The 20509-nt window shown below is 37.1% G+C and overlaps 1 protein-coding gene across 3 annotated transcripts in view; it reads right to left on the bottom strand.

The window, feature by feature from the left end:
* Positions 1-13187: 13187 nt before the first annotated feature.
* Positions 13188-20509, bottom strand: part of LOC127442860 (uncharacterized) — a 7797-nt gene continuing 475 nt past the window's right edge. For 2 of the 3 annotated variants that reach the window (XR_007897538.1, XR_007897536.1), the window contains exons 2-4: positions 15654-15769; positions 14820-15057; positions 13188-14625 (exon numbers count right to left, since the gene is read on the bottom strand). Coding sequence is in view for 1 of the 3 variants with exons in the window: in XM_051701132.1 (XP_051557092.1) it covers positions 15041-15057; positions 15654-16365 (729 nt within the window). In the remaining 2 variants the exon portion in view is untranslated. Of the gene's footprint in view, positions 14626-14819; positions 15058-15653; positions 16597-20509 lie in introns of those variants that run through there. The other variant, XM_051701132.1, reaches the window with a different exon arrangement.

Raw genomic sequence — 20509 nt, 5'->3', positions numbered from 1 at the left:
AATAATTGATTCTAGGGTGTCATTATACCAAGGAACAAAGAAATGCAATAAATAAATGCATTAGTTACATTTGATCATTACAGATTGTTGAAACCATCACTTAAGTTCCTTTCCTCACACAAAGGTCATATTTATAGGACAAAGGTGATATAGAATGATACCAAAATAGAATGATAATTACAGCCCTATCTTAAGCTTTTTTTAACAAACAAACTTTACCTCTCCCTTACAAATCCAAATGTACTCCATTAAAAAAGATATACTGCAGATCATAGATAAAAATGCCATAGTTAATCTATGATGTAGAAAGAATTAGAAGCAACTGTTGTATAGCTCTTCTGCATATCTTTTATTATTAGATTTATTGTGTTATTTATTGAATGAAATCATTAGAAAAAAACAACAATAATTTATTACATAGGTGTGGCAGTTTGCTGAAGTCCCTTCAAACATTTTAGATCAATTTCTGTATACTACATGATGTATTTGTATTGTATGAAAATGCATCACCAGGTTATTTAAATTTGTTTTATATTGTTTCTATGATCACATCGCATCCCACTACACAGGTCATTCTAAAAGCAAGACAGGCTCTTCTGGTCCAGGGTGCCTTCTCCCTGATCAGATCTCTGTAAAAACTAACTATTCTGGATCACAAACTTAATAATAAAAAAAGTACACATTCATATATCATTAAATATTACCTAGTAATGCTTAATTTACATAATCTCTTGTTGGCATGTCATGCCAGCAATGCCTTGTTGCATCTATTATCAGGTGGGTAAATGCTGAACTTTGGTCTCTTAAAAATGAATGAGAATGACGGTATGGTGAACGCAGGTAAAGTAGGACACTTTCAGATAATTTATCATTGATGTCATTTTAAAATATGTTCAAAATGGCTAATCCATCTATCTAGCTAATCCATTAAATTATATATATATATATATATATATTTGAAAATATAAAAATGTGAAATGCTCCCTAAAACAAACAAAGACCCCAAATCATAATTTTCCAAGCATTACTGGCAAACTGGGACATATTAATTGTCAAATTGAGACACCGTGTTCTTTTAAATACAACAATATTTAATTTTAAATGTAATTAATAAAATGTATAATAACAATAAAATCTTTTAATCTCATTAGATTTTAAAAAATAGATAACATTTTCAATTAATTTAGAACAATTTGAGGTTTGGATTTAGTAGATGTATAGTTTACCAAAAGATTTGTTTTCATATATGGCACCCTTTATCCTCTCTTCGTTCCGTTGATTTAACATTCTTTTTTATTTATTTTTTAATTTCTTTATTATTTTTCCCTTTACTGTCTTTCTTCCCTGCCATTGGATCATGAAAAACCTGGGTTGTTGTTATTATTATTATAGTAAATGGACATACCAGTAGCTATCAAGTTACCTTAGAAGCAAATTTACATAACACAAGGTGTAGTTTAGTGATTGTTCACCCAAAAATAATTTCTGTCATCATATATTTTCACTCCCTTATGATCCCCATCCAACCCCTCATGGCCCTGCAGTACCTTAATGCAGCATTGATCATATTTTATAATCTTAACATGATTTACCTCAGAAGGTCTTGTCATTTATTTAGCATTTCCCACCACTGCTGTCCAACTGTGGGACATACCCCACAAAACGATTTCAAAACTATGAAATCCCTGTTGTGTCATCCCAAACTAGTTTAGGGTGAACTTAATGATTTTTTGTAATGGAAGATACACATAATGGTAAAGATGGTTAGGCATAAGTGTCACATTTTACCTATATTGACCCTGTATAATGAATGTTTGCATACACTTGTCCTTTCTCCAAAAAAGAGAGATTTGACAGGTGTTAAAGTATCTTAAAATCTTTTAAATTATTGTAGAAATTCGACATGTATCCTACCTGAAGGCCTTTAATGGTCAGTTACAGCACAACATTTACTACATACCAAATTATTCTCAGTGGGTGTCAAGAGCATGTCCACTACCATTGCTCCACCACTATGACAAGCAGATTTTTGTATAGATTAGAATTTTATAAAGTTATGACAACATTTTTAAAAAAATTATCATTTACTGGTCAGGGAAGATGTCACTCTCATGACTATTGCACCTTTGTTTTATATGCTTTATGCGAACTTTACACAAGTTTATGACTACAATCAAAGTTGGCTTCGAAGACTTGAAGGCAGTGCACTTTTCTTTACTCTGACAAATTGCAATCACTTGCAGTGCAAAAATGATCCTTTTGGCCAGCCAAATATTCATACTTGAATGTTTGGCATGCTTTAGATGCTTTGCCCATTGTGGTATTGTACTCCTGAACAATATTTACCTGTCTTTATAGCTCTTGATAAACATTTACCTGTAATTTGTAACTTGATAAGCATTTACCTTTGTAATTGTGCTCTCACTTCCCTGTGTAAAAACATCTACATTAAATGCTTACTGATCTTTAGGCCAATATAAGAAATGCACCATTAATATATCACAAACATAATATAACCTTTGTCTTCGGGTTTGTTTATCATGCTTGTTTATTTTTTATGGCTTGCGTTGCCTCCACCTTGTCATTTATTTGTCAGACACTTTTACACAAGTTTATCTTTTGAGCACAAATGTAATGTGCAGTCTTGGGCATGGTGACAATCCCAAATGCCTGTTTTATGGCTCAGTGTTTCTTTCTACTTCAATCCTTATCAGGATTATATTGTTTATGTCCTTAGCTGCCATTGATAAATTGCAGATAACTAAGTATTTGAGTATTACTTAGAACTTTGTTAGCACGTGGTGACAAGGTTCTTATCAATAATGGCCAATAATAAGTTATAGTTCCCCCAAACGGTCAGATTGTGAAATTTGATGGTAGAATTAAAAATAGCTCTCTGGATCATGAAAATAGCTTTACTGATTGATCTTTTAACCTGTTTCTGTCAAATCATATTTTACAAAAGCTGCCAACTGTCTACTGACCTTGACACATTTCAGTTTTTTTTTTTTTTTAGCAACATTCACATGAAGAAAAATAGAAGATTAACAAGGTTCAGTTATTCATTCCCAAATTCAAACGAAATGCATTTAAGTTTTTAATAATCATATCTTGATATTATATCTGATGGTTATACATTGAGATATAGATCATTATAAGAGTTGTAAAAGGGATGAATAAAAAGATGTGAGGACAGGATTAGAGTGACGCATCAATAGTGCGTTCAAGCAACGTCTGAAAAACAACTTCTGAAAATTCTACTTTGAAATGTTTGCTTGTCGCATGAAAGTATTTCTAAGAAAAATGTAGAGACTCTGATATGATACGGTCAATGACAAACCATGCTCAGGGATACAGAAATGCACAAAAATCACATACTAAAGCAACTATATAAGTGATCTATTACTTCTATATATATTATGTAACACAGACTGGCACAATCTGATGCGCCATTTAAATTTATAGCTTGCTTGTAGAGATGGAGGCAGATTTTTAAAAGTGCTCATAATAATTTACTTGGAAATAGAAATGGATAAAGATAAAGGAATTGAGTGTAAAAAGACTATATGTCAAGTATATGCCCTTTTTTTTATCTGCAAAATGGCAAAAATCATCTGTTATCTCTATCTCTGGTTGTACCTATTGGATACTTTTAATTTCCCTATAAAATCTTTAAGATTCACTCTAAGGAACAAAACATTTCAAAGAGCATTTATTTATGTACTGTGGGGTCTAAAAGTCTGAAACAACTGAAAATGCTTATAAGTTGCATTTTTCTCATTTAAAATGTTTTTTGTCCATTACAAAATAAATACATAGAAAAAATCTTAAAACTTTGTTTATTTCCAGGTTTAAATTTTGAATCCCAGATTTTTTTATGTGCACTCAGACTTTTGAAATCCATTGTTTGATTTTACATGCTATGGGTGTCCACATTTCAGTTACAACACTCTTGACATGTCACCAAATCTGATTTATCTGTTAATATCTGTATCTGTGATCTGCCAGGACATGTACTGTAATGTTCACCTTATCAGTTATCTCTCAGTTGAAACTGTGAATACTGAACTCACTCATTTCCCATTCTTATTTCAGCTCTTCAACTGTGTTTACTGTTGCTATACATGAGAAAATGTACTGTAACAACCCAATAAATATTCTAATTATTGGTTGGTCACAAAGTTGTTTTAAATGTCTTTTTTTTTTTTTTTACCTCTTTTTAGTGTAAAATGGGGATTTATCTTGGTGCTCAACAGCATTTTAAATATGTCCTATGTGGTTTGTCATGCCATTTGAGCTCTAAAATGGTATTAAAGTAGTATCAATATTCCAACAGCTCAACTCGAAGCTGTTTTACTGGAATTGAGGATCAAAGTGCACAAACGGCTTGGCATGGCACTTTGGCTCAGCTTATCCTGAATATTCTAAGAGTGCTTAAAGGTCATACAGCCATGATAAAATGTATCTACACATTTCCCTGAGGAGCATGCATTATCACCTCACATATGAATTACATAGAATTTCATTTCTGAAAATGATCATTTTGTTTTACTTTGTGGTTTCCACAAAAACTAAAAACATAGTTTGAAAATCATTTTGCATATTTAAATTATTACATTTTTCTTAAGTACTGGAATTGGTAATATAAATCAATAATTTTCAGGTTTAGCAACCTGATAGCTGGAGTTAAAACCTCACCACTTTTGATTGCTAGACTCACACAGGAGTAGCGTGAAGAGAAAAGAATGTTAGCATGACTGGAGTCAGTCATGAACATTTCTGCATATCTTCTCTCTTTAATGCCATCTTTCTCAAGCATGTTCTTTTGCTGGCTTTTTCCACCATAGTGTTTTAACCCTTAGGCATACCTTGGGTCTTTAGTGATTTATTAAGTACAAAAGAAGGGTCATTAGAGGCTCTAGGTATGTAATAGTGTCGCTTCTTCTTTTTTTTTTTTTTTTTGTACTTCCATAAATCATATTTTTATGATTATTTCATATCTATATAAGTTTACTTTCACAGGATATCTATTTCTTTGTTTATTACAAGACAAATGAGTACTTAATTAATTAAAATGACTACTATATCATGTCAATTTTCAGTGAAACATGGGTTCATTACCAATAATCCATATGTGTGTAGGCTTCACATATTGATTCTAAGGGACAAAACAGGTTTTAAATCTTAGTTTTTATTTATTTTTATATACTAAATTAATTTCAAATGGATTTATTTGTAGACAAAAATCTCAGCTAACAAACCATGTGAGGGAACAGGTTTTTATAAAAATAAAAATGAAAATTTGACATTTTGACATAAATTGACATTTATTCACTTCATAACTTATATCTTACTGTGATTTGTGTCAACTCTGTCAGACACACTGACAGCATGCTGTTTTAATTTGATCCATCCAACCAAGTGTAAAGTCTTTAATTATCTAATAATAGTGTTCAGTATAGGAGTCAAGTGATAAAATACATTCTATACCCTTTTTTCTATCTCGAACTATTCTGAAAATTCTGAGCTGACAAAATTTAATATTTTTCCATCTTGACCATGTGTTGTGGAGCCATCTTGTTTTTTTTCCTCAGTTGAAGCTGCAAGTAAAATGGCTAAATTTATCCCACAATTCTTAAAGGAATTCTTCACCCAAAAATAATTTACTCACCCTCATGGATCCTAGATGTGATCCCAGATGTGTATGGCTGTCTTTCTTCAGCAGAACACAAATGAAGATTTTTAGAAAAATATCTCAACACTGTAGGTCCTCACAATGCAAGTGAACTGGTGCCAAATTTTTGAAGCACCAAAAAGCACATATACTGTAGTCATCATAAAAGTAATCCATATGACTCCAGTGGATAAATTAATGTCTTCTGAAGTGAAACGCTAGGTGTGTGTAAGGAATAGATCAATATTTTGAAATGTTTTTTACTAAAAATTCACGAGGGTCGCGGTCTCGTTGCCTCTTGCATGATGTAAGCGCATTGGAAAATTCATGCGAGAGCTGATGGAAGTGCAGTGTTGTTTACAACGGAGGAGCATCGATAATCATACATAAATAATCAAGTAGTACATCATACATATGGCTGGTTTGGATACATCAACTGTGGCGCCGTCTTGGAATGGTGAACAAGGAGAGCTTTTTGAATCGCTTTGAATGCAAGTGAGTGAGTGGAGAAGATGCCTCAGACCAAGCTCCTTGCTTAGATCATTGCATAAACTGCTTTTGTGTGGAAACAGTATCACGGTCCATAGGAACAGCTGCTAATAAAGTATCTACATATGAATACCTATGCAGACGAGGCTTACGCACTTTCGTTACACGAGAGGCAGCTTGAACTCCACCCTCCTCAACGTGCAAACCACAAGCTGGCCGGAAGTGAACATTTTATATTTTTTGTACAGACGCCTAGCGTTTCGCTTCAGAAGACATTAATTAAACCACTGGAGACGTATGGATTACTTTTATGATTGCTTTATGTGCTTCTTGGAGCTTCAAAATTGTGGCACACATTCACTTGCATTTTATGGACCTACAAAGCTGCAATATTCTTCCAAAAATCTTAATTTGTGCTCTGCAGAAGAAAGAAAGTCATACTCATCTGGGATGGCATGAGGGTGAGTAAATGATGAGAGAATTTTCATTTTTGGGTGAACTATCTCTTTAACAGAAATTATCACAATGGTAAGACAGAGTTGACATATTGAAGCTGTGACTGCAGAGACTTAAACATTGTTTGTTTAAAGAGTAAAAAAAAAATATATAAAACTTACCAGACAACGTTTCCTACTGTTGTATCCACCATGGGCAAGAAGTGGGAAAGAGGGTTGGGAGGGTTACTTTTGAAATGTATTCCACTACAGATTACAGAATACGTAAAATGTAATTTGTAACGTATTTCGTTAGATTACTCAAGGTCAGTAACGTATTCTAAATACTTTGGATTACTTCTTCAGCACTGGTAGATTTTTTCACTTGTTTTGACTATAAAAACTCTGCCAGTACAGTAAGATGTTAAAAAGATGTCTTCTGCAAATGTTGAAATGCAAAGTGTGTGTAAGAAATAGATCAATATTTAAAACCAATTTTACTAAAAATTTTCACTTCCGGCCAGCTATGGTTTGCACATTGACGAGGGTGGAGTTCAAACTGCCTCTCACTCGATGTAAGCACGTAAGCCTCCTTTGCATAGATATTCAAACATAGATTAGATATCTCATTAGCAGCTGTTCCTTTGGACCACAATACTGTTTCCACTCAAAATCAGTTTATGCAGCAGCAGTCTGAGCAAGGACCTCGGTCTGAGGCATCTCCTCCGTTCATTTCACTTCATTCAAACAGCTCTCCTTGTAGACTGTTCCAAGATTGTGCCGCAGTTGGCGTATCCAAACCAGTCAAATGAGGTATCTATGCATGAATATCTATGCTTCTGTATTTTTTCGTATTTCACTTGTCAGTCTCCCGTGAACTTGCTAACACGCTTACGTCATGCAAGAGGCTATGTGACCTCGACCCTCGTGAATTTTTAATTAAAACAAGTTTTAAATATTTATCTATTTCTTACACACCTAGCGTTTCACTTCAGAAGACATTAATTAATCCACTGGAGTCTTTTGGATTAATTGTATGATGGCTATATGTGCTTTTTGGAGCTTCAAAAACTTGGCACCCATTCACTTGCATTTATGGACCAACAGAGCTGAAATATTCTTCCAAAAACCTTCATTTGTGTTCAGCAGAAGAAAGAAAGTCATACACATCTATTTATACTCAATAATGCCTGAGAAAATACTTCTGTGTAGCTTATGAGTATCTTATGTGTTATGTGTAGCTCAATATGTGTTTGACAGCCTGTTGCATCTCAGAAATTTCAGTGTGAAGGTAATGAATCCTGTTCTAGATTTGTACTGATTTGCTGCATCATCTCAATGATACATGAAAAATTAAATATAAAAATATATCAGAATATATTCTATTCAATTATTTTCTAATAGTCAAACATTTTACAATATCTGTGCATTTTGTAGATCCATTTGTAATAGATACTGTATGTGCCGGGTCTCTAAAGACCTGAGTATGAAATTATGTTTGGTGCACCCATGCATTTAAGGGTTAAGGAGTACAACTGAGGATCTTCTCTTCCAGCTCCCTTCTACGATTATGCTTATTATTTAACCCTTGTGCACTGCTCATTTGTGAGTCACACTTGTGATGTTCACACGTCAAAAATGACCCGAACATAAATGTGTAATATTTTACCTGTATTTTCTTTCTTTTTTAAGATATGTTATAACAGTCATTTTACTAAAGTAAAAACACTAAAGTTGTGCATATTTTGGTGGGGATTTTATGTTATTTAGACCTTATTTAGCTCTAAATTACACCATTCATTTTCATATAAAACAAGCACATTTTATGTTATCTTTACTTCAATAAAAAAATAAAAAAATAAAAAAATAAAAAAATTTTAGTAAATTGAGTGTCAAAACATCACAATTTGGCATGCATTGGGGCTCTCTTGTGACATCTGCTGGAATAAAAAAACAAAACAAAAACAATTACATGAAATAAAAACTATGGCCAGTAGATGGCTTCAGTGCTCTATGCTTTGGCTGATCTCTATAAGCTCATTGTTCCAACAAACTTCATTTCTAGATATTATCATAAATGATGCCTTGGATATTTATATTTATATTTATATTTATATTTATATTTAGATATTATAAAATTAAATAAAAAAAACTATTATTTGTAACATTTTTGAATTTTTTCTAAACCACTTGTGTTGAAGTGTCAGATTTTGCAATAATGCTCTAATATGCTGTCAAGCATGACAATGCTCCACAGTCAAATCTGATTGTGTATCAAACAAAAGACAGTTATTATTTTGTTACCTGTCATTTATTTCAGACATCAAAATTCTAGCATAAAATTTGTCACACAGGGGTCAGACTGTGTGGTACGTTTTGTATATATAGACAGGTTTGGCTACACCTGTGAGGGCCAAATGTCCTTATGAGTAAAAAAAAAAAAAAAAAACTCTTAAATTAGTCAGATGATGTTGATCTTCAAATCTAGTTATGTGCACATTTGTGTGATGGTTAGGTTTAGGGGTAGAGTTTGGAAATAAAAAATATAATTAGCCTGATATGAAATCAATGGAAATCTATGAGAGATCACTAATAAACCCTAAAATTGTGTGCGTGTGTGTGTTTTCTGCATTGTAGATGTTTTATAGTCTCATCCCTTCATTTATGTGTGATTGTCTTCTGCATTGTGTCTGATTTCTTGATTTTTATTTGACAAAAACTATAAAAAAATCTCTGTATTTTAGTTTCCCATTCATTTCCTATGGAACATCATATGTGTTGCTCTTTTTTTATGACTCAGACTTATCGAATCAAGTCCAGATTTGTGTGTGTGTTCAGACTGCTAGTGAAGGAAAAGTCACCAAGTTTTGTACCACTCAGATAAAGGACACCATAAGCAAAACAGGTAAAAAAAAAAGACCCGAACAGTGCACAAAGGTTAATACAATTATTCTAATTAGAACTGAGATAGTACTTTTATTGCGGTACAATGCCATTTGTAAACAGTAAGGGCAAAGACTCTCGAAAAAATTCAAATCAAGTGTAATAAGCACTCGTGTGAAACATTCCTTTATTCTGAATGAAAAATTTGTTTTTGATTCTAGCAAAATGTATTTCTACTTACAGTTAGCAGGATGCTAGTTTTGTAGCGTCTGTGCAAGCATAATCAGCATTTAGTCACCAAGAGAGACTCAAAAGAAGCTAGTGAATTTGTTGAGTAAAATGAGGAAGGGAATGAGTGAGAGCAGGGAGGGAGAAAGAGATGAATGTGTCCAGGCAATCATCAGTAGGCTAGCAATTAGATAATAGCTTTAGCTCAGCAAACAGATGCTTTTAACTGGCCTTATTGATAGCGCTGTCAAGGCTTTTCTTCCATGGTCCAACTCTCTGCGTTTTCTGTCTGCCTGTATCTCTACAGTTTTTTCACTCTCTACTTGGCTTGGAAGTACATGGATGCCATGGTTGGTGCTGATAGGGCAGGAATTACAGGATGCAGAGCCAACACAGAGGAAGATGGATTACACTGTATTAGCATTTAAAATGGTGCAATACAATTCTCCATTTAAATACAGAGCTAAGCTCTTGGGAAGTGTACTCCAATAGCAATATGCCATGGGCACCAATTTATCATACTTTTTCATCCATAAATAAAACTCCCATTAAAAAAAAAGCAGCACCAAAAAGTGCCACAAAAGTAGCCCATGCGACATGTGCATTATAGTCCAAGTCTTCTGAAAGCATATAATCACTTTGTATAATGAACAGACTGAAATCAAGTTGTTATTCACTCTCAAATCAAATCACTGATCAACACATGTACAGAGAGCCCAAATCAAAATGTGTTGAAGCGGGTTTCGCCCAGGGCGCCATACAAGCTAGAACCGCTACTGCGTTTGGTCACAAGATGTGCAAGAACCAATGAGGCTTGATGTTATGGACTTGTTGCCATATTTCATCTGTGCTTTGTTTACAGGAGATGATCAATGATTTGATTTGATAGTGAATAACAGCCTAATATTGGCTTTTTTAGCTACATTTCAAAAGTAAAGCAATAATGCAGCACACAGCAAAAATTTAAAAATGAACATACAAAAGTATAAAACCATTGTTTTGGCCATAACATATTGTAATTGATAAATTTCATAAATGTATGACATTTAAAATACACATAGTGCCACAATTCTGCACACGCAAACTGATATTTTGAGCGCACAAAAAACTTTCTGCGTCCACAAGATAATATTTAGAGCACGCAAATAGGTATTTTGCACACACATGAAGTCTGTTTTGTAAAGCAGTGCAAAGATGCAAAGATCTTCTTGCAAAGATTAATTCATTCTGAGCAAGCAAAAATAAGTTTTGCTCTCTAATAGTTTATTTGAATGTAAATTTGCACAGAATACTGAATTTTATGTAACTCCATACTGGCGAACCGGCGTGTCCGGCATGGGAGGTGGGCGCGCTAACGAGGAGGCTAAAGGCTGCAGCCTCTAGCGTCAGTCACTATGCACCCCTTGAGGCCAGGGGAGTGAGGTTTACACACTGCACAGCTACCTACCAGCGGGCTACTGTTCCACTCATCCCCCTAAACCTCACTCACATCAGGGTCACGGCACCACTGTTACCCGCTCGACCCGCTCCGAGCAGGATTCAAACCGGCGTCTTTGGCATGGAAGGCAGGCATGCTAATGAGGAGACTAAAGGCTACAGCCTCTAGCGTCAGTTGCTAGTGCACCTCTTGAGGTCAGGGGAGTGAGGTTTACACACTGCACAGCTACCTACCAACTGGCTACTGTTACATGTGCAAGAACTCACTCGCTCTCTCTCCTCATACCAACTTTGCATGGGCTCGTAGCTTTGACTGCTCGCTTGCTCAACAGGGTCACAGCATTACAATGTGCCAGTATTTCAGCCAATCAGAGATGAGGGGGTACATTTTGACTGAAAGGCTAGACCACAGATCATACTGCTAATGAAAACAAGAGGAAGAGGAGAAGGGGATAGTTTGTTTCAAGAATATGTAACACACTGTGACCACACGTAAGTAGCTCTTTTGTTGGCTTGACTGTTTTTATTCAACCTTTATGATTTTTTTTAGTCTGTACAATGCCAATAGGCTTACTAGCTAACAATCTGGATAGCTCTCTTAGTATGATCTTTATTCGTATTTGGTTCTCTTGTCTAGCAATTAGGTTACCAAGTTACACTTATGTAGCTACTAGCTTGGAAATGTTAGCTACCACTTTCATCTGAAATTTTATTAATTTAATCTCTACATGTGTAAAACTCTTAAAGAGTAACGTAATAATGTAGTTTTAAGGAAACTTAATTTGACTTCTATCCATCCCATGCGATATTCTGAGAGAGCAGTTTATTCAAATAAATGTAACGAGATTACGGTCTACCATGGATCATCAACCATTTAACCTTCTTTTTAGGGCCAAAGCACTGAAAGTGTGGAGGCCCTATTGTTCTGAGGGCGCAGGGAGGGCTCTGTAGCACCCCCTTGAAAATGGGCAAGTAAGGGGGCTCTGTAGCACCCGGTACTTGGCATACTTCAATTTTTATGATATTTTGCACACACATCAGAGTCGTTGGCCATTAGGTCTGGGCAAAAGTTCACACATGGGCTCTGTAGCGCCCCCTTTAAAATGGGTGTGTAAGACGGCCTCTGTAGCACCCCTATTTTCACCTATAGTTACCAAAATTGGTACATATAGTTCTCATCAAGCCAGACAACTTTAATATTTATAGTCATTAGGTCCACCCAACAGGAAGTCGGCCATTTTGGATATTTTTAATATTGCAGTCTCTGAACTTTTAAATACTCCTCCTAGGTGATTCATGAGACTGTCACTACATTTAGACAATATTATGCCAAGACATTGAAGATGCTAAATTACAAACAGATTTTGATATATCGAACGGTGTTGCCATGGCGAGGCATTAAATTAATGGTGAAAACTTGGAAACTGGAAGTGTCTCATATCTTCTGTGTGCAATGTGTGATTTAGATCAAAATTGAGATGTATGTTTAGTCTTGGGGCATATCACATGGATTTGACTATTTTTGCAGCAGGAAGTGTGGCTATTACAACAGACTTTAAAATAGCCCTCTTATATTTACTCAAATTGCTTCAAAATTGTTTAGAATAATGTTAAATGCCAAATGCACGTGTCCACCTTGCGTTGTATTCCGAAAGCCACCGAGTGGAAATGGAGCAGTTGTACTTGGGCCCATCTTCACTACTTGCAGCTATATTTCTTTTTGTTATAGAAATGTTATTTTGTCCACCTTCTTTAGTGTGTCCTCTCCTATTTTCTCATGGCCTGTATGTCAGGTGTGATGACAGCCTTGTGTATAATTAATATTATGAATATTATAAATATTACAAATAAATATTAACAAATTCCATTCTATTCTATTATGTTCTTGATAATAAATGAGAAAAGCTGTTTATGTTGCATTTCAAAGCTGTAAAATGTCTTGAAATGTTCAGTATTTTTTTAGGTTTATGCAGTTTACCACAATCCTTATAGCTAAATTGATTAATGAGAACAAACGGTACAGAAGGAAAAGTGGCTATCTGTGTCACCTGTCATAGTTTGAGGTAAATTAAATGTTAATTATATTGAACCTCAATTGTTTGAGATTGCAAAAAAAGTAAACAAAACAAAAATGCTAAGAATTGCTTACCATTGCAGAATATAGGCTACTATATTTTGAGAAACTTACTTCACTGTAAGTTAAGCCTTAGAGTATTTCTGCTAGATCAATAATCCATGGGGTATTGTTAACTATAGGATAAACCATATATAAATTGTATACTGAACTTCTGCCACATTTACACTATAAATTAATCAATTGATAAATCGATAAATCAATTGAGCAATCAATTATAAACATCATTTGATAAATCAATATATTAACTGATAAATCAATAAATCAACTGAGAAATCAATTATATACATGTGGATAAATGGATAAAATAATAAACAATCTGATCATCAGAAAAGCACCAATTAATAAAAAACACAGATACATAAATTAAAAATGCAATATTAAATTTAGCCATTTATAATATAGAAATTATGATGAAATTTACATGTACATTTAAATTTATTCATTTGGCAGACGCTTTTATCCAAAGCGACTTACAAAAGAGGAATACATTACAAGCGAATTATCTTATGGAGACAGTGGTATGAAACGTGCTGTATTACAAAGTTTCACTAACATCAGAATAGTAGTATTCAAGACAGATTAAAGTGCAACAAGAATTTTATTTTTTTAGTGACTGGTTAAGTGCTCATGGAAAAGATGTGTTTTTAGCCATTTTTTAAAGACAGAAAGTGAGTCAGCTTCTCAGATGGAGTTGGGAAGGTCATTCCACCAATGTGGTACGATGAAACCAAAAGTTCGGGAACGTTTTTTGGTGCCTCTTTGTGTTGGTACAACAAGGCGCTGTTCCTTAGCCGACCGCAGGCTTCTGGTGGGGACGTAAAAATGATTTTATGTATGCAGAAATTATTTTATGTATGCTGGAGACAAGGAGTGGTTTAACATGCACTCCCTTTGGTTCATTAAAGACCAGACGTGCTGCTGCATTCTGGATCATTTGCAGGGGTCTAATTGCGCATGCAGGGAGGCCTGCAATGAGAGCGATACAGTAGTCCAGTCTAGTTATGACAAGTGACTGAACAAGAAGTTGTGTGGCATGTTCAGAGAGGAAGGGTCTTATTTTCCTGATGTTGTAGAGTGTAAATCTACATGATCGTGCTGTCTTTGAGATGTGGTCTGTGAAACTGAGTTGGATATTGATGGTTACCCCTAGATTTCTGACTGTTTTGGAAGGCATTACTGTAGTTGAACCCAGCTGCATGGTGATGTTGTGATCAACAGCAGGGTTGGCTGGAAAGACAAGGAGCTCAGTCTTGGCTGGGTTAAGTTGCAGGTGGTGTTCCTTCATCCAGGCCGAGATGTCTACCAAACAGGCAGATTCGAGCAGTCACCGTGGTGTCGTTGGGCTGGAAAGACAAGTAGAGCTGTGTGTCATCAGCGTAGCAATGGTAAGAGAAACCATGTGCCTGACTAATGGGTCCCAGTGATGTTGTGTATATAGAGAAGAGAAGTGGCCCAAGCACTGAGCCCTGAGGTACCCCAGTAAGTAGCTGATGTGACTTGGACACCTCACCTCTCCAGGCTACCTTGAAGGACCTACCTGAGATATAGGAATTAAACCAGTCAAGCACAGTTCCTGTGATGCCCAGAGTAGAGAGGGTCGAGAGTAGGATCTGATGGTTGACTGTGTCAAAGGCTTCAGAAAGGTCCAGTAGAATCAGGACGGATGATCTGGATCCAGCTCTCACCTATCTCAGCGACTCAGTGACAGACAGCAGGGCAGTCTCGGTGGAGTGTCCACTTTTGAAGCCTGACCGATTGTCATCCAGCAGCTTGTTCTGTGAGAGATAGGCAGAGATCTGACTGAAAACTTCCCTTTCAAGTGTTTTCACCATGAATGGGATGAGAGAGACTGGTCTGTAGTGTTCTACTTGTGTTGGGTTAAGTGCAGGTTTGTCAGCAGCGGGGTTACTCAAGCCTGCTTAAATGTAGTGGGAAAAATGCCTGTAAGTAGAGATGTGTTAATTATGTGTGTGAGTGCAGGTAGGATGGACGGAGAGATGGCCTGGAGAAAGTGGGAAGGAATGGGGTCAAGGGAACAGGTGGTTGGAGAGGAGGAGTTTAGAGACCTCAGTGTCGGTCAAAGGAGAGGACAGAGACAGAAGAGCTGCATACAGGAGGCGGTTGTTTGACAGAGTGTGGTGCTGAGAATGTATTGCTGATGGCTGTAACTTTATTAGTAAAAAATGTGGTGAAGACACCTGCTGTCAGTGATGTGTCAGGTGGTGGAGGGGGGGACAGAAAAGTGTGTTGAATGTTCTAAACAAACTGCGAGTGTCTGTGGTGCTGTTGATCTTGTTCTGGTAATAGGATTTTTAGGATTTTGTAGATTTAACATTATCTGAAAAAGTTGCAAGCAGAGACTAATACTTACCCAGATCTGCTGGATCTTTAGATTTCCGCCATCTCATCTCAACCATCCTGAGGTCAGTCTGATATTCACGAAGGATGTCAGAGAGCCAGGGGCTAGGTGGTGTCATATGTTCTGGCCTAGAGGAGAGAGGACAGATGCTGTCTAGACAGGTTGTTGAAGTAGAGCTTAGTGTGTCTGTGGCAGTGTTTACATCCAGGGTGGAAAATACGTTTTGTGTGGGCAGAGAGGTAGAGACAGCAGTGGCAAGGTGTGAGGGTGAAAGAGAAAAGAGAAAGAGGTTACAGCGAAAGGATACCAAAGGTGGAGTATGTTTTAATATAGACGGGAGTGTCATGTTGAATTGAACAAAGTAGTGATCAGAGACATGTAAAGGAGTAACAAGAATATTTGAGTTGGAAGGAGAGAAGGAGAAGGAGAAGTTGTTGGAGAGAGCAGCGGATGTTGCTGTATCCTCTGGATGTATACATGTTTCTGTCAGTGCAAGGATGCTGAGGGTGGACTGTGTGGCGAAGGCTAGAATGAAGTCAACTTTATTCACAGTGGACTGGCAGTTCCAGAGTCCCACTGAGAAAGAGAGCGGAGCAGGCGCTGATGTGCAAAGTGGCCGTAGGTTGTTGGGGTTGCGTTGTGTCTTGCGTCTATATTGTGTAAACTGGTTGTAACAGATAACAGGGATGCGCTTGAGGGCACATGTTATTCGTGAAGTAGACATATTAGAAGGTAGAAGGAAAATATAGGAGGAAGAGTACAATTAAAAGATACTTAAGTGCTATGGTGAGTGGCGCCTTGTCGTTGTCCTTGTTCGGTGGACTCGCACAGGTAGACTCGCTAGTCTTTACACAAGTAGGTCTTCACACGAGGAGGGCTTTACACGAGGGCTACCACTTCCGCATCAGCATTCATGTCAAATATACAGTGCATCCGGAAAGTATTCACAGCGCTTCACTTTTTCCACATTTTGTTATGTTACAGCCTTATTCCAAAATGGATTAAATTCATTATTTTCCTCAAAATTCTACAAACAATACCCCATAATGACAACGTGAAAGAAGTTTGTTTGAATCTTTGCAAATTTATTAAAAATAAAAAACAAAAACAAAAATCACGTACATAAGTATTCACAGCCTTTGCTCAATACTTTGTTGAAGCACCTTTGGTACCAATTACAGCCTCAAGTCTTTTTGAGTATGATGCTACAAGCTTGGCACACCTATTTTTGGGCAGTTTTTCCCATTCTTCTTTGCAGGACCTCTCAAGCTCCATCAGGTTAGATGAGGAGCGTCGGTGCACAGCCATTTTCAGATCTCTCCAGAGATGTTCAATCGGGTTCAAGTCTGGGCTCTGGCTGGGCCACTCAAGGACATTCACAGAGTTGTCCCGGAGCCACTCCTTTGTTATCTTAGCTGTGTGCTTAGGGTCGTTGTCCTGTTGGAAGATGAACCTTCGCCCCAGTCTGAGGTCCAGAGCGCTCTGGAGCAGGTTTTCATCAAGGATGTCTCTGTACATTGCTGCATTCATCTTTCCCTCGATCCTGACTAGTCTCCCAGTTCCTGCTGCTGAAAAATATCCCCACAGCATGATGCTGCCACCACCATGCTTCACTGTAGGGATGGTATTGGCCAGGTGATATGCGGTGCCTGGTTTCCTCCAGACATAACGCTTGCCATTCAGGACAAAGAGTTCAATCTTTGTTTCTCATTGTCTGAGAGTCCTTCAGGTGCCTTTTGGCAAACTCCAGGCGGGCTATCATGTGCCTTTTACTGAGGAGTGGCTTCTGACTGGCCACTCTACCATACAGGCCTGATTGGTGGAGTGCTGCAGAGATGGTTGTTCTTCTGGAAGGATCTCCTCTCTCCACAGAGAAATGCTGGAGCTCTGTCAGAGTGACCATCGGGTTCTTGGTCACCTCCCTGACTAAGGCCCTTCTCCCCTGATCGCTCAGTTTGGCCAGGCGGCCAGCTCTAGGAAGAGTCCTGGTGGTTCCAAACTTCTTCCATTTATGGATGATGGAGGCCACTGTGCTCATTGGGACCTTCAATGCTGCAGAAATTTTTCTGTACCCTTCCCCAGATCTGTGCCTCGATACAATCCTGTCTCGGAGGTCTACAGACAATTCCTTGGACTTCATGGCTTGGTTTGTGCTCTGACATGCACTGTTAACTGTGGGACCTTATATAGACAGGTGTGTGCCTTTCCAAATCATGTCCAATCAACTGAATTTACCACAGGTGGACTCCAATCAAGTTGTAGAAACAGCTCAAGGATGATCAGTGGAAACAGGATGCACCTGAGCTCAATTTTGAGTGTCATGGCAAAGGCTGTGAATACTTATGTACATGTGATTTGTTTCGTTTTTTATTTTTAATAAATTTGCAAAGATTTCAAACAAACTTCTTTCACATTGTCATTATGGGGTATTGTTTGTAGAATTTTGAGGAAAATAATTAATTTAATCCATTTTGGAATAAGGCTGTAACTTAACAAAATGTGGAAAAAGTGAAGCGCTGTGAATACCTTCCGGATGCACTGTATACACGCTGCTAACGAGCTGTTAAGTGAAAAAAGCTGGACAAGCCTTAATGCTGCTTAGCACAACAAAGCTAGTCACGTGGGCAACTGAAACAAAGGGTCGCGCGTGAACAAACGTGACTTAAGTAAACCACAAACAAACAATGCTACACTTTAGCAATAAATAATACTCTAAAACAAGTGAGGCACTGTTTACAGACACACTAAAAACAACGATAGTTTTACACACACTAGACAAACAACTCTAAATCTAGCAGTGAATACCCTGGGACAAGTCAAAGCAATGTAGCACACACAGCCACACACGTTTAAGCAATGCGAGTTCAACACACTAAACAAACAGCACAAGTCTAGCAATGAATACTACTCTACAGCAAAGTAAAACAATTAAATAAACACATTTACACACAACTGCAGATGTTACAGAAGCTGTCATTGGTCAGTGCTCGTTGATTGCACTGTCTCATGCCATTTCCACATTATTAACGTTTAAGCTGTTGATGATGTCTGGCGTCTTGGCCAACTGGAGAGTCTAGGCCCTCCGTCTCCGTCAGATCTGTACCGACTGAACATGCAGCATGAAATCCTGTGTCAGTGGTCACCAATTAGCAGACCGTGGTCTGGGTCTGGACCCCGGATTGGTTCCATCCAGACCGTGAGACAACATGACAATGGCTGCCCCATCTCACCGTTTCTGCACTTTAGGCAGCGCAACAAATCAACAGAGCTACGTACACCGCAATTGCTCCAGGGCATAGATAGCACTTAGCACCGATCACGTTTTATTTATGCCCTTTCACACTCTGCTCTCATTGCCTGTCTACCGCAGCCCCGCGACATGAGGTAGTAGGAGTGCTGCAGATGCTCTGCTTCTCTTAGAAGCCGAGACAAGCCAGACATCTTTGACGGATTAAACGTTAATAATGTGAAAACAGCATGAAACAGTGCAATCAACGAGCTTTGACAAATGACAGCTTCTGTAACACCTGGGCAATGAATAATGACAGCAGATTAGGCTCCGCCCCCTCCCGTCTCAGCGTGAAATCGATAAAAGCGCAATAGATAATAGAAAAAGCAATAGGCAAATTAAAAATACAATTATCAATCACTCCATAATCACATATTAATAAAAAAAAATATTTCATCATAATTCTATATAATAAAATTTTACAAAATATGTATGTTTTTATTAATTGGTTATTTTTTGATGACCAAATTGTTGATTCTTTTTCTCTATTTATCCACATGTATATTATTGATTGCTCAATTGATACATTGATTTATCAAATGATGTTTATAATTGATTGCTTAATTAACTTAGTGATTTCTCAATTGATTTATTTATTTCTCAATTGATTATTGCGTGTCACATATGGGCCCCCATAGCTGTAGCTACCTCACAGTCCAGTCGCAGAAAGCTTGTAAGCAGCTCGTAATAGTCAATCCTGACGTAGGAGGCGGGACTTGTCAGAATACAAGTGGAAAAGTAAGTGTGCAGTCTAAATTTCTGAGCACACGTAGAGCTCATACAAGGAGAGGGAGGGAGAGAGAGGGACGGAGAGGGAGAGAGAGAGAGCGAATGACATCTTGCATATGCACAAAACAATGGAGTAACATAAATATCAGAATTTTGTACAAATGTTGACCCCAGCACACCTTCAAGTTTTATTTGAGCGCAAAATTTCGTTTGCTCAAAAAGAATTCATCTTTGCAAGAAGACACTGCTTTACAAAACAGTGTTCAAGCACGTATAAAATAATTTTTTGTGCGCGCAGAACATTTCTGAGCACTCAAAATATATTATATTGTGAATATATAATTTTGTGAGCGCAGAATTGTGGCACAAATATAACTTCCCTCAGATACAGACAGAAACTGCTACATGTGTGCTACGTAGTTACGTGAGATTTAAAAATATGTTTGTTGTTTATTTATTTATTTATTTTAATTGTGGTGGAAACTAGTTTAATGTACTAACAGAGAGCAGGTTTAGAAAATATCTTTATATTAACAGAGCGACTATTTCAGAACCAGAATATTTAATAGCACCTGCCACACAGCACAGTTTATTGCACTCAAATAGTCTGGCGGAAACACAGAAATTAAAGACAGACTGCAGCCTCGTGATGCTGCAGCGGCATGGGGTGTAAAAACGGTGTTGATGTGCTTTTCTTTTTTTTCATGGAGACAACCCGGTTTCGATTGCCCCTTTTGCCCCACTTTTCCCATTCTTTTTCCTGTCTCCACTCTTAATATTTCCTTTAATACTACTTATAATAAATAAAACTTAATATAAAAGTTTATTTCCTCGCATTGATTTGGTCACA

The sequence above is a fragment of the Myxocyprinus asiaticus genome, chromosome 1, assembly GCF_019703515.2.
Source record: "Myxocyprinus asiaticus isolate MX2 ecotype Aquarium Trade chromosome 1, UBuf_Myxa_2, whole genome shotgun sequence".
NCBI classification, from domain to species: domain Eukaryota; kingdom Metazoa; phylum Chordata; class Actinopteri; order Cypriniformes; family Catostomidae; genus Myxocyprinus; species Myxocyprinus asiaticus.
This window is presented reverse-complemented; position numbering and strand designations above follow the sequence as displayed.